Consider the following 13,341-nt stretch of genomic DNA (forward strand, 5'->3'; position numbering starts at 1 on the left):
TCTTGGTTACCTCTGAGAATTGGTCAAGTTCTGGCTCTCCAAGATATGGGACTTTTGAAAGTTGTTCTGCTATTCTGATCTTTAGTGACCTCATTTGTAAAATGGGAACCTTGAGAGTACCTGCCTCCTAAAGCACTAGCAAGGATTCATTGAGATAGCCTGTCACTTAGCACAGGGCCTGGCCCATTACAGTCATGCACCACATAATGATGTTTCGGTCAACAATGGGCCCGCATATATGACGGTGGTCCCATGTGATTAGTACATGCAGCCTAGGTGTGTAGTAGGCTAGACCATCTAGGTTTGTGAAGTACATCCTGTGATGTCCACACAACGACGAGATCACCTCTCAATACGTTTCTCAGTATCCTGTCATTAAGTGATGTACGACTGTATGAGTACTGACTAAATGTCAGCAGTGCTTGTTGCTGTGGGGGTGGAGCCAGGGTCTGAAATGAAGACTAGGGACAACAGCTTAACCCTCCACCCTAGGCCCTCAAAAGGGGGATCTAGAAGGGCTGGTTGGCTTGGCACTGATGAGCTCCCTCTCCTTCTTTGCTCTCCTTCCCCTTCTCTCTCTCTAGGGGACACTACACAGAAAATGAGAACTGCTCACTATCCTACCCCAGCCGAATTGGACGCGTATGCTAAGAAGGTCGCAAACAACCCACTGACTATAAAAATCTTCCCCAACAGTGTGAAGGTTCCCCAGCGGAAACACGTTCGTCGTACTGTGAACGGCCTCGACACATCAGCCCAGCGCTACAGCCCCTACCCGACTCAGGCTGCCACCAAGGCAGGCCTGCTTGCCATTGTCAAAGTGCCAGCCAAAAGCATACTCAAGGACTTTGACGGCACCCGAGCCCGGTTGCTCCCTGAGGCCATCATGAACCCCCCCGTGGCGCCCTATGCTACTGTGGCACCCAGCACTTTAGCCCACCCCCAGGCCCAGGCTCTGGCTCGCCAGCAGGCCCTGCAGCATGCACAGACCCTGGCCCATGCCCCTCCCCCGACGCTGCAGCACCCTCAGGGTATCCCGCCGTCCCAGGCGCTGTCCCACCCTCAGAGCCTACAGCAGCCTCAGGGCCTGGGCCACCCTCAGCCCATGGCCCAAACCCAGGGTTTGGTCCACCCTCAGGCCCTGTCTCACCAGGGTCTCCAGCACCCCCCCAATCCCTTGCTGCATGGAGGCCGGAAGATGCCAGACTCAGATGCCCCCCCGAATGTGACCGTGTCTACCTCAACTATCCCCCTTTCAATGGCGGCCACCCTGCAGCACAGCCAGCCCCCGGACCTGAGCAGCATCGTGCATCAGATCAACCAGTTTTGCCAGACGAGGGCAGGCATCAGCACTACCTCAGTGTGTGAGGGCCAGATCGCCAACCCCAGCCCCATTAGTCGCAGTCTGCTCATCAATGCAAGCACCCGGGTGTCGACCCACAGCGTCCCCACACCAATGCCTTCATGTGTGGTCAATCCCATGGAGCACACCCATGCGGCCACAGCCGCATTGCCTGCCGCGGGCCCTGTCAACCTGCCCACGGGCATCTCTCGAGCCCCCACTGGCTACCCTAGCGACCTCAAGCCAGTCGCCTGGAACCAGCACCAGCTGGCCCACCTACAACAGATGTGCAGTGAGGCTGGTGGGACGCCGGCCCCTGGCCTGACAGGCAAGCATGCGGCAGGACGCGAGTTGGCAGGGCCTGGCTTTGTGGGCAAGGCCCCTGCCTACCCGCAGGAACTCTGCCTGGCACAGTCCTTCCATCTGAAGCCACCCCTGGAGAAGCCAACCCCATCCCCACCAGTCAACGGCCTGGCAGCCCCACTGGCCTATCCCAATGGTCACTACTTCCAACCTCTGTGGAACAACATTTTGCCCACTCCCAATAGCGACAGCTCGGGGTCTCAGGACCTCACTATGCCGTTCCATGGTGGGCAGCCCACAGGTGCACCCCTCGACTGTGCAGCGGCTGCGGGGGCCCACTACCGAGCAGGGACTGGGGGCGGTCCAGTGGCCAGCCAGAACAGCTTGATGCAAACAGTGGATTACCTAAGTGGGGATTTCCAGCAGGCCTGCTTCCGAGAACAGAGCCTGGCCATGCTGAGCAAGGCCCACCGAGCCCCTGGCAACCGAGCCCCTGATCCCACAGATAGTCGAAGTCTTCATATTCAGCACCCTGGGTATAGATAGGTGGCCCCGGTGCCCTCCACATGCTCCACATCGTACATCACCTTCTTAGGTTTAGTCTTACTTTTGAGTAATTGGATAGTTTCAAAGTTTCACTGCTTCAATGTGATCATTCTTAGATGTCTAAGAAAGGGAATTTGGTGGGATCTAATTGAGGACAGAGGGGGATCCTCTGTGCCCTCATCCCCCCCCCCCCCCCCCCCCCCCCCCCCCCCCTTTTGGTTTATGTTTGGACCTAATCCCCACCCCCCGGTTTTCTCTTCGCTACCTGCTTATCTTCCCCCAGCTGTTTCCCACCAGCCGCCTCCTGTCTTTTCCTGCATCTCTGCCTGTTTCCCTTAGGACTGAGGTGTGGGCCAAGGGAAGGGTCCTAGGTGAGGTAGCTGTAGGTGCCCAATCCCCTAAACTAGGCCTCTGTCTGTCTCTCTTTGGGACTAAGAGGCCGGACTTCCCAAGTGCTCTGGAAGCTAATTCCTTATTCACCCAAAGACCTCAAATTAAAACTGACCCAGTCTTCATCTTCTCCCAGTCCCTTTCCATTCCTCAAGGCTGTTTTATATCTACATTGACCGCAAAGCTACCGCACTTGTCTTAGCCACATTCCTGAAGGGCATCCACCTGAAGTGCAGGCACTTGGCCATGGCCTTGAGACGTGGGGGGGGAAATCCGTCTTTGCATTGGTATCTTGTTTCCTGACTCCCCTTTGCAGCCCTAGAGAACCGCAGTGACCATCCAGCATACCCAAGATCCCTTTCACACAGCCTCTCTCCTGACTTCACTGCTGCCCTCATCCCCCTCCCCCCTCAAAAAAACCCGATGTTGCTTTAGGTAGGTAAGGGATGATCACATTGGAGTTTGGAATTAAAAACACCAAAAAGAAAAAAAAAAGGAAAAATTCATTTGGTTCTCTCTACACTGGCTAAGAATATTGCTCTCCACTCTAAGTTCTAAACGTCATGTTTCTGTATGAATGTAGTGCGGGTTTGAGTAGCATTGTGTGTGAGTGGCCCCACAGGTACATTCATCCTCTAGTCACTTCCTTTCGCAGCCCCTCAGTTTAATGAAGAAAGGAAAAAAAAAAAAACACAAAGCCTTAAGCTCTTTGAATTCTTCCTTTACCATTGAGCATGGTTCTAACAGTTGGAGATGGGCCTCCACTGGAAACAGCCCCTCCTGCCCCTCGCCCTTCCTCGGCGCATACCCCCATCCACTCCGTGCTCAGTGTCTCATTCCTAAGTGATCATTAGTTGGCTAGAATTTTACCTTTCCTGTAACTTTAAGCTTAGATTATGTTTTGTTGTAATCTTTTGCACCCTTCTGTTAAAGATGCGTAGTTGGGCTCTAACTTTTTTGGGGAAAAAAAAACCAAATAAGCCCTTACCTTTCCTCTTGTCTCTGGGGAATGTGAGCTGATGTTCTTATTTAAGATTTTGAGTTTTGTTTACTATCCACTGTTCTTTAGCCAGAAATTCTCTAGTGATCTGAAACAATGTGACTGAAGACCAGTTTTTAAATTATGTGTTGGCAGGTTGCCTTATATTTAAAAAGAGAAAAAAAAAAAAATGCCTGATTGTGTTATGCCAAATGATAGCAACATGAAGTCCTAATTTATTGTTCTGGATTGTTTTCCTGCTGTCTGTGAACACTGGTACCTCCTTGTCCCCGAGCCCTCAGGAGCACCTGCAGCTTCTGGTGCAATGCCTTCTCTCAAGGCATTGGCCACCATCTCACATCTCACCCAGGGCCCCCTTCTGGTTCTCACTTCTCTGAGTTAAATTGAAAGAGCACCACTGTCTCCCCCTTTGCCTTGCTCAGTCTCCAAACCAGATATTTTTGCTGTAATTTTTCCAATGCCTCTCCCTGAAAGGTGAGCTGCCATTTTAGGAAATTGGACCAGACACCAACTTGGGGGCTTTAAATCAAACCTCAAACCCATCTCTTCCTGTGTCGGGGTGCAAGTCTCTGAAGCTCTCACTCCCACTCATAGTCTGCATGGAAAATGTACTGTGATACCCCCCCAGCTGCCCTGCCTTTGGTGTGAGATGTTTCCTAGTTCACCCTGAACCCCTCTTCCCCCCTCTGCCAGCCAACCCCCAACCAGCAATAAGGGTCCAAGCCAGGGCCTCCTAGCCACACTCCCTGCCTCCATCCCACACTGCCCCCAGGGAATACCTGGATTCCTTGCACTGTCCACATACTGTAGCATTCATTCTCCATCTCCCTCATCTTCTCACCTGTGGTGGTTTATGGGTGTGATGGGATTTTTAAGATTATTATAAACCAGTAAAAAGAAAAAACTCACCTTTTGATCTTGTCCTATTCGTTTAATGCCGTCAGTGTTTGCGGCGATTTTTTTAATAAGTTTCTAACATGTCTCATTTACCAGAAGGGAAGTAATTCCTCATTTTTAAGACAGGGACCCCTAAATTTGTCCCACTCAGAAACCCTCCCAATCTGTTATCCCAGACCAGGTGCTGTGGTGAGTATCAGGAGTGGAGTTGACAGTTCAACCAGACTAGGGGTGGGGGGTAGCACCCAGCCAGCTGGCCCCCTCACTAAGCAGGACTGTTAGGGGGTTGGTGGGATTTGATGGCTAAGTATGGTTTGTTGCCCTTCACTAGAGACCCAGAGTATACTGCCACTTTCACTCCAAGGACCATCAGTCAATTTAAGACTAAACATGTACCTCTCTCCCCCGTTCTCCTACCTCCAACACTTTGGAATTTCTGAGGGCCTCTGACAGAGATGGAGGTGGTAGGTGCTGTAATCTGTAACATAAGCAGTGGCCTGAGTGACTTGAATCCAGAGAAATTTCCCTTTTTTGTCTTAGGGAAAACAAAAATCCAAAAGAGCTATTTAGATTCCCCTTCTCTCCTTTCTGCTGAGTTTGGGTTAAGATGTGATGGAGGGAAAGATTCCACAGGATGTGGGATGCAGTGAGGGTAGAATCAGACCTTTAGTAGCAAGAGTCAGCAAGTGGCTCTCAGAATACTGATGAAGTTGAAGGCACCCTCTCCTGAACATGCCGTTTTCTGAAGGTGCTTTGTCTCCTTTCCTATATTTATGCCATTCCTGTGAAAGAAGGCCCTCTTCTGCCTGTGTCAGATGAGACCGGCAGTCAGCCTAAGGTCACAGACCTAGACAGAGTAGACAGGTGAGTCCAGCTCTGCCTCCACAGCAAACTCCTGGGATAGGTGCTTGGGGAGTCCAGCTCATACTCTGATGCAAAATCTGGGCTGAATTCCACAAAGCAGCGATGGCTGCCTGCAACAGCACTGTAACGAGGGCTAGACTTGGTATGGGGTTGACTGCAACATCCCATTGTTGCACACAACTCTAGAGGGCACCGTTCAACCATGTGAATGTGCCCCCTGGAATGGTGCATTGCTAGCAGAGGGAGCCCAAGCTTGATCTGTCCTGTTTGGCTTCCCTCAGAACACCTGCTAGAAAGCTGGGTTCCACCTGTGGCCTGAAGCAAGCACTTAAGACACTTCCTCTGCTACAGCCCATCGTTCTCCCTATCAATCAGCTTCCAGGCCTCACGGCACAAGATGGTTTATCTGGTGAAGGGGCCATCTTTACCTTCTCAGCAGGGCCACTGGGGTCCCATCTCCCCCAGATCAGTGAATTTGACCTTTTGAAGGCTAAGCTGGTGGTTAGTTTCCCAGGCTAGCTGTCTCAGCTTCAGACCTCTCCTTTCACCTTCTGCTAAGGGCTCTGTTCACCTGAGCCTCTGCGTGGGAGACTGGAGAAGGCAAGAACTATAGCCCTTGAGCCTTCCCCCTACTAGATACAGTTTCTGTACATAGGGCCTTTTCTCAGGGTCAGGTGAAAAGAGTGAAATACTTTCTGCTGATTAGTTAATCTTTCCAACAATCTAGGAGGTGAGCAGGATTACTCTCATTTTACCAATGAGTAGGGATCCCCCATGTAGCTAAGAAACTTGCCAAAGAACAAGCACAGCAAGGATCCAAACCCGAATTAACTATTGCCAAAATTAAAGGAAGCTATACTTCTAAGGATTGCCGGAGCTTAAGACAGAATCCAGGCCCTGCCCTAAACCAGCTGAAAGATCACTGTGAAGTCAATTCACTCCTCTGTTCCTATCTCATCCGTCAAATATGGATATTCACAGGCATCCATCGAGGTCTGTGTGAAAGGCAAATGCCTATGGATGAGGAGCTCCAAGTGCCTTGTACACCTCAAAGGCTCCTTTGCTCAGCTTAGTCCCTGGGTGGGCTGGGCTTTGGAGTTAGATTAACATTCATCAAGCACTTATTTTGTGCTGGGAACAAGCACTGTCATTAAATCTTCACTAGAGCCCACCAAGATAGGTCCTTTTATTATGGTAATAAAAGCTGCTTCAGGTGACTATTGTCTTAAATGAAATAATGCATGTAAAGTGCTCAGCAGTGTCTGCCACATGAAAGTACCCAGTAAGTGGTAGCTATTATTAGACCAAGACCTGCCTAGGGCAAAGGCACTAGTCTTTGGTGGAGTGTGGATCAGGGACTCCAGCCTTGTAAAATGTCCAGAGCCTGCACCTCCAGGAACTAGCCACCAGAGGGCAGGGCAGAAAACCATCTTGCACACAAAGCCTAATGCAGTTCCCCTTTGTCCACTAGGGGGAGACCCAGCAGAGCAGCTGGATCCTGGGGCCACAGCGGCAGCAGCCCGTCTCTGACTGGTCCCTTACTTCACAAGGAACCCAGCCTTCCAGGGCCTTAACCAACCCAGATGATTCAGGCTGGAAGCAAGCTAATAAATACAATTCAGGATTTATTAAAAAGCAGGACTCCCCTGCTGTGCCCTCCTAGCACTAAGTAAATAAATAACCAGAGGGGGCACAGCTGGGGACAGGGGAAGCGAAATCACATCTCAAGACAGATGCAACTACCCCCTCACTTTCCCAACTCCCCCTCCCCCCTATGGCTCTTGGGACATAGCACCAGCAGGCACCTCAGTCCCCGGTAGTGTGGCCGTGGGCACCAAGGCATGTCTGCCCTGCCCAGGAGAGGAGACAGGCCCTGGGATCACTTGTTTCCAAGCCCTTGATGACCCCAAGACCTCCTCCTCCCAAGGGCCAGGGCTGAAGCACCAATAGGAGGCACCTGAGGGTGGTAAAGAAGGGGGAAAGGGAAAAGGGGTGACAGAACCCAGGCAGCAGAAGCAGCTGAAAGGGGGTCCAGCCCCCTCTCCAGGTTCAACCAGTGCCTCACAGGAGGTCATGTCCCATCCCCCTTTCTGCTGGAGCCCCATCTGCATTCAGCTGAGGATCTTTCGGGGCAATTCAACAGAGGCACGGATGAAGACTGCATCATCCCGCACATAGTTTCGCTTGCGGATATCCTGGTGGGAGATGAACTTGGGGTAACCAAAGCCCAGAGAACTCTCATCCAGGGAGCCCCGCCAAGTGCCTGGTTTTTGGAAATTCTTCCAGTTTGGGTCGGGGTGAAAGGTCTCAGTGACATGCTGTGGCTTAGCCAGCCCGGGGTCGCTCTGATCCAGCAGGGAGAAGGTTACACGGCGGGCAAAGGGCCACTCAAGGAGATTGTCAAAGGCACCTGGCAGCACGCGAATGTAGAGGGAGAGGTGTGTACCCTCACCACTGCCGTTGCCATTGAGAAATGCAGACACCTGCAGCTTGTAGCCATACTTATGTGTGTAAAAGGCCGGGCTGAAGCACTCGAGGTTGGGCTTGGCTTTGGCCTCCTGCAGCCGTCGCCCATAGCTGCCAATCTTCCAGATGAGCACGCCATCACTGCCCACCGATAGCTCCTCCAGCTCTCGCCGCAGCTCCTGCAGCTCCTGCCGCTGCCGGCTCACAAGGGCACACATCATGGCCAGATGTGGTTTCACGCTCTCCTCCACGTGCCGTGCCATTGCCAGCTTAGGGCACTGTTGGCAAAGCCCCAGGCCATGGGGGAAGGGAGGAGAGTTATCAGCGGGGGCAGGTCCAGGGGACAGGAGAGGGGAGGAATGGGTAGAGGGTGGTAGGCACCCAGCTCTGAATGAGGAAGATAGAGGGCACTAGGAGGAGGCTGGAGCTGGCCAGCAGGGGGAAGGACCGAAGGCTTCAGAGCAGCACAGCAGGAACCACCAAGGGCCTAGTCTATGTCTGAGGCTTCCAGGACCAAGAAGGGGACTGAGAGGAAGAAGGAGGGGCATCTCACCCTGTGCTTGCAGCCAGAGTCTTTGAATGGACATAGCACCAGGGCAGTGCTACAGCTGTCCTTCAGATGGCCCGGCAGGTCCTCCCGAGCCACAGTGCCCACACCACACTGGTTGGGGCAGGGCACAGGCAGCCTCGGACACTGGTACTGGTGGCTCTAGGGCCGCAGAGGCAGAGAGAGAGCAGTCAGTAGTCTGACTCCCAGCTAGCTACCCCACCACTAAGGAAGGGCCTCACCTGGATGGTGTCAAAGACGAACTCCTTGGCGCAGTAGGTGCAAGGCTGGGTGCGCTTGGGGCACTCAGAGGTGGCATGCTGGGCCAGCAGCCGCCGCATCATGCGGGCACCACACTTGTTCTCACAGTAGACACTCTCTTGGGGGCACATGCCCTCGTGGCTCTGTAGAAATGCCAAAGGGGTTGAGTTAAGGGCTCCCTAGGCTCCCAGGTGCCCCAATCTCCCTCTACCCTCAGTCAGGCCCCACTCACCTCAAAGGCCTCCCCACTGAAGTCACAGCCACAAAACTCGCACTTGAGGCGCCGCTTGGGGCAGTCGTGCTGCAAGTGTGCAGGCAGATCCCGGCGGCTCAGCTTGGTGGGGCAGCGATTGGGGCAGGGGACTACATTGAAGCTGCAGGTATTCAGGTGGCCCTGGTGCGAAGGGTGCAGTTAGTGCCTGCCAAGGGAGAGGCAGTCCTCCCCGTCCCCACCAGAGCCTCACCTGTAGGTGACGAAGTGGCCCGCTCCAGCGGCAGCCCTCCTCACTGTGGATGCAGCGAATAGGCAGGCCCAGTACCTGCACCTCCAGCTCTGGGTCTGGGTAGATCTGGAGGCAGGGATGAGGGGAAATGGTCAGGGTCAGAGCCTGCTACAGTCCTCAATTCCCACCCCCTCAACCCCCCAGGGTAGGCTAGCTCTACCTTAGAGCCAGTAACACCGTCTCTTGGGCTATATTCCCCTCTGTGTCCAGGAATAAAGGGCACAGTGGATGGTATCTGCTCCAATGCTGGATTCCAGGGTCCCCAACATGCCTGCACATGACACTCCCTTTGGAGTGGCAACCAATCAGCCTGTTCAGTCCCAGGCAACCCCCACACCCTCTGCTTCCTTCTCCCCAGTAGAGGGGTCCTGGCCCTCAGCCACAGGTCTGGCCTGTTACCCAAAGGGGAGGGGAGCACTTCTTGTGGGCACAGAGCAGCTCTGTGCACCCCCACAGGCTGGGCATTGTGCCTGCCCTCTAGGGTAAACACGGGCCTCATTTGCAAACTTGCCTGGGGGGAAGGAACAGGCCACCTTTGTGGGGGTGCAGGATTCCGCAGCACTGTGTTGACATTGGCTCTGAGCCCACAGCTCCAGCCTCCACCAAGGGCAATAGCCTGTACCTGGGCCTCTGCCTGGCCCTGTGGACTCACCTTGGCATAGTCCAGAGGAAGTTGGTCCTCAGGGCATTTGAAGACTCCTTCACTGTGGAGGGGGAGGGGAGAGGGTCAAGGCTCCACACCATGGGAAGAGAGACCCCTGGGCCTCACCTCCTCAACCAGGGCAGCCTGCCTCCTTCACTCACCAGACCGGTTCCCAGCCAGCCCCACCTGAGAGGGCAAGCAGAGGCCTGAGGGTATGCACTTCCCCAGGACCCCAGAAGAACGCAGCTCTCATCCTGAGGAGGGGGGTTCTGGGCCCAGTGGAGACACAGACAGCTGCCTCAGACAGCATTTGGCCAACAGGTGGCAGCTGGCACCCCTCCCCCCAGGATGGCAGCTGGACTGGGAAAGGAACAGGCTGCCCGGCCACCGCCTGCCCCCCAGGTTAGTTTTCATTGGCTGGGCTAAAAGCTGATGGGGGAGGGTGAACAGGGATGGGCTGAGATTAAGTATCAGCGCTGTCTAGCCCCCATAAGGGTACCCAGCCAAGAACCCAGGGCAAAGGTCAGCTTGGGGCCACCTTACTCCATCCCTTCCCTCCTCCTATGAGGGTGTGTCTCCTAAAGCAAAGAGGAAGAGCGGCTCACTGCAAGGCACTGTGTTTACAGTCTCATCCAGTCCTCACCGCCTGCCTCTGAGAAGGGGCTTGAATGTCCCCAACTTGCAGATGAAAGAACTGAGGTTTACAGGTAAAGCAGCCCCTGGGTATGTCTGTCTGATTCTACAGCTCGAACAAGTTGTACTACACTGTACAGCACACAGAAGAGAGGCTAGGGCAAGAAAAACTGTCCAGACAAGCACAGCCAAGACCCTGTCACTGCACAGCATGCAGCTGAAGCCTGTCAACCCTGCCCACGGCTCTCTCTCTCTTCCAGCAATCCCCACCAGGCTGTTAGCACCTCAGGAAGCTGCTGGCATGCCTCCTTCCACCAACATGGCCTTGCTGACCCTAGCCAGGACTAGTCACACATGCCTGGCATTGACTAAGCAGGGCAAGGGCTCACCCAACAGGACTGAAGGCCCTCAGGCATGGCATTTCTGGCAGGTCTGAGTCAAGTAGGTGGGAGGGAGGTAGGGATCAAGGCGGAAGCAGAGGCCACATGGCAGCCTTACCCGTGATGGCACTTTGTAGGACCCGGGCAGGCCATGCCCCAGGTGCCCAAAGGATTTCTCACCCACCTCCTTCCCTTGACCCCACTACCACCACTGGCCATGCGGCCAATGCCAAGAATACGTGCCCAGGCACTGAAGAGGTGTGCCCATGCCCACAGGGCAACCAGCCTTCCTGGACCAACCTGAGTAATAGCCCTGGCAGGAGTGAGGAAAGAAGGGTGGCCCATGGGGGAGGGGGGTCGGCTTGGCTGCTTCAGGAATGTGCTGACTTAGAGGTTTTGGAGACAGGGAGGGGACTGAGGCAAGTCCCCAGGCTTCAGGCAGATTAGCCTGAAGCAGCTTGGGGCCCAGCCAGGGCAAAGGCTCCTCCAGAGCTATGGACACCCTTGCTCGTAGGGTTGGGGGCCGTGGTGAGGGGCAGAGCACGTCCCACCACCTCTTCTCTCCAGAGGACTCAGCAACACAGCTCAGGAGCTAAAGGAGAGAGGGGCAGAGACTGCTCCAGGAGGTGCAATGGAGGCCCAGACCCAGGGGAGAAGACAGGATGGGGGGAGGGGGCCGTGGAGAGGAAGAGGGGATTTCCGGGAGGGGGAGGGGCAGAAGCAGCAGAGAAGGTGAAGAGAAACAGGCTGACAGCCCCTCCCCCGCTCCATCCCGGAGGCAGTCAGGGTGGGTCAGCTGGGGGGGGGTGGGGGGGGGTGAGGGACGGGACTCAGCTGGACTCATCTGGAAACCAGAGGGCCGGCGACGGGCCCTGGAGAAGACAATGGGACTGTGTGTCTTTGGGGGAGTGAGTCTGGGTGTACACTGGAGGGAGGGAGGAGGGAGGAGGGAAAAGGAGGAGGGGGCAGCACAGCAGCTAGTGCTGGAGCATATGTGAGGGCAGAGCCGGCCCCAGCTGCGGGGAACAGAAAACAAAGGGCCTGCTGAGATTTCCGCCAGCCTAGGGGCTGCGCAGGACGGAGGGAGGGAGCACTGCAGGCAGGAGCCCCCGGGTGCCCCCGACCTGCGCCCCTCGATCCCCTCAGCAAACAGCCTCCTGACAGGGCAGTGGCTCAGCCGGCCTTCCCTGTGCTCTCGGGGCACGACCTCCCCGGGAGTGGGGGCTCCCTCACCCGGGCCTAGCAGCCCCTAGCGCGGGCAGGAGATTCAAGACACTACAGGGTGCCCAAAAATCAACGGAGGCCCAAGAACCACGGGGCGACCTGGGTCCTGAGGGCAGGGGCGTTCAGTAACACCCAGGGTGCGACCCCTTCCCTAAATTTATAGACCACCCGCGGTATTCAAGTCCCCCAGGGATGGGGACACCCACAGGGTTCCTGCTTCAGGGGAGATCTGGAGCGTCACAGTCCTCCCTCTATTGTGTGACCACAAGCAGCCCGGGCTGAAATCCCAGTTAAGCCTTTCAGTAATTGTGTGACCACTGGCAAGTCGCAGCCTTTCTCTGAATCTCTTGTTTCATCATCTGTGAAATGGGAGAACAATAGCGGCCGTTCTCGGAATGTTCCAAGAACCAGAAGAGGTTAGACGGGTGAGAACTCCGGAGTCTTAAGGTGCTACGCGGGACAGAGGGTTTAGAGGCTGTCCTGCTCTTCCCAGAAGGGTTCAAAGTTCAAGGCTGAGGCCGCGCTCGCGCTCAGGTGAGGGGGCAGGGCCGGCCCCGGGTTAGGAAGGGCGGCTTTCCACCGCCCCCCGCGGGGAGGCTCTGAATTCCTCCCTCCCGGCGCGGGAGCCGATGGCACCCGGGACCCTACGGACGAGCGCTGGGGTCCTCCCTCGGGGCCTGACGTCACCGCCGCCCCGTGACGTCACGGCGGGCGCCCCTGAGATCACGGGCCGCCGCGCAGACAAAGGCCCGGCGAGCCCCGGCCGGACCCCTCCCGGGCGGCGCCCCCCCGGCCGCCCCGCGCCCCCGGGCCGCACCTGAGGAACTCCTGCAGGCAGGTGTCGCAGAAGCGGTGGCCGCAGGTAGAAACCTGCACGGGCTCGCGCATGGGCTTCCCGCACAGCGGGCACAGCAGCCGCCGCTTGGGCTTCTCCAGGAACTTGTAGTCGAAGCCGGGCATGGCGGGCGGGCACGGGCGAGCGGGGCCGGGCACACGGCGGCCCCACAGCCCGCGCCTCGCTCCGGCCGCGCTCCGGCTCCAGGCGGCGCCGACTGACGGCCGTGGCCCGCGCCCCGCCCGCCCGCCGGAAGAGGGGCGGGGCCGCGCCCTCGCGGTCCTAGTGCCCGCCGTCGGCCCCGCCCACCTCGCGGGCTCGAGGGTTCGGGGTCGGCTGACGGCCAGGCTCGCCCCCTACACGGAGCAGGGGCTCCTCTTTCCCCTTGGGAAGAGAGCTCGGGGGCCCTGACCCTGGATGGGGCGGGGGACCCCGGGGGACGGGCCGGGTCGGGCCGCGCCACAAAGCTTCGCTTCTCCAGAGTCAACAGGTCCGTCTCGGGGGCCA

At 56.3% G+C, this 13,341-nt stretch overlaps 2 protein-coding genes across 3 annotated transcripts in view; one reads left to right on the forward strand and one right to left on the reverse strand.

Moving 5' to 3' along the window:
* Positions 1 to 4,489, forward strand: part of FAM222B (family with sequence similarity 222 member B) — a 68,646-nt gene extending 64,157 nt beyond the window's left edge. For both annotated transcript variants that reach the window (XM_046675826.1, XM_046675825.1), the window contains exon 3: positions 585 to 4,489. In XM_046675826.1, coding sequence (XP_046531782.1) covers positions 585 to 2,191 — 1,607 coding nt within the window. In that variant the 3' untranslated portion in view covers positions 2,192 to 4,489. The remainder of the gene's footprint in view (positions 1 to 584) is intronic.
* A 2,458-nt stretch (positions 4,490 to 6,947) lies between these two features.
* Positions 6,948 to 13,081, reverse strand: TRAF4 (TNF receptor associated factor 4). Its single transcript, XM_046675827.1, has 7 exons — positions 12,817 to 13,081; positions 9,772 to 9,823; positions 9,081 to 9,185; positions 8,849 to 9,010; positions 8,598 to 8,759; positions 8,362 to 8,517; positions 6,948 to 8,086 (listed from the first exon to the last, which is right to left on the reverse strand). The coding sequence occupies exons 1-7, from the start codon at positions 12,957 to 12,959 to the stop codon at positions 7,454 to 7,456; spliced, it is 1,413 nt and encodes a 470-aa protein (XP_046531783.1). The 5' UTR covers positions 12,960 to 13,081; the 3' UTR covers positions 6,948 to 7,453.
* Positions 13,082 to 13,341: the final 260 nt, after the last annotated feature.

This window comes from Equus quagga, chromosome 11, assembly GCF_021613505.1.
Source record: "Equus quagga isolate Etosha38 chromosome 11, UCLA_HA_Equagga_1.0, whole genome shotgun sequence".
In the NCBI taxonomy this organism is placed as follows: Eukaryota; Metazoa; Chordata; class Mammalia; order Perissodactyla; family Equidae; genus Equus; species Equus quagga.

Bases quoted from the DNA above. Each gene is read 5' to 3' on its own strand.
- TRAF4 (XM_046675827.1), bottom strand. From the start codon at position 12,959: ATGCCCGGCTTCGACTACAAGTTCCTGGAGAAGCCCAAGCGGCGGCTG. The intron at 9,186-9,771 runs GTGAGTCCACAG...CCCTGCCTCCAG, and splicing joins TTCCTCTGGACTATGCCAAG to ATCTACCCAGACCCAGAGCT. The intron at 9,011-9,080 runs GTGAGGCTCTGG...CCTTCGCACCAG, and splicing joins GGCCACTTCGTCACCTACAG to GGCCACCTGAATACCTGCAG.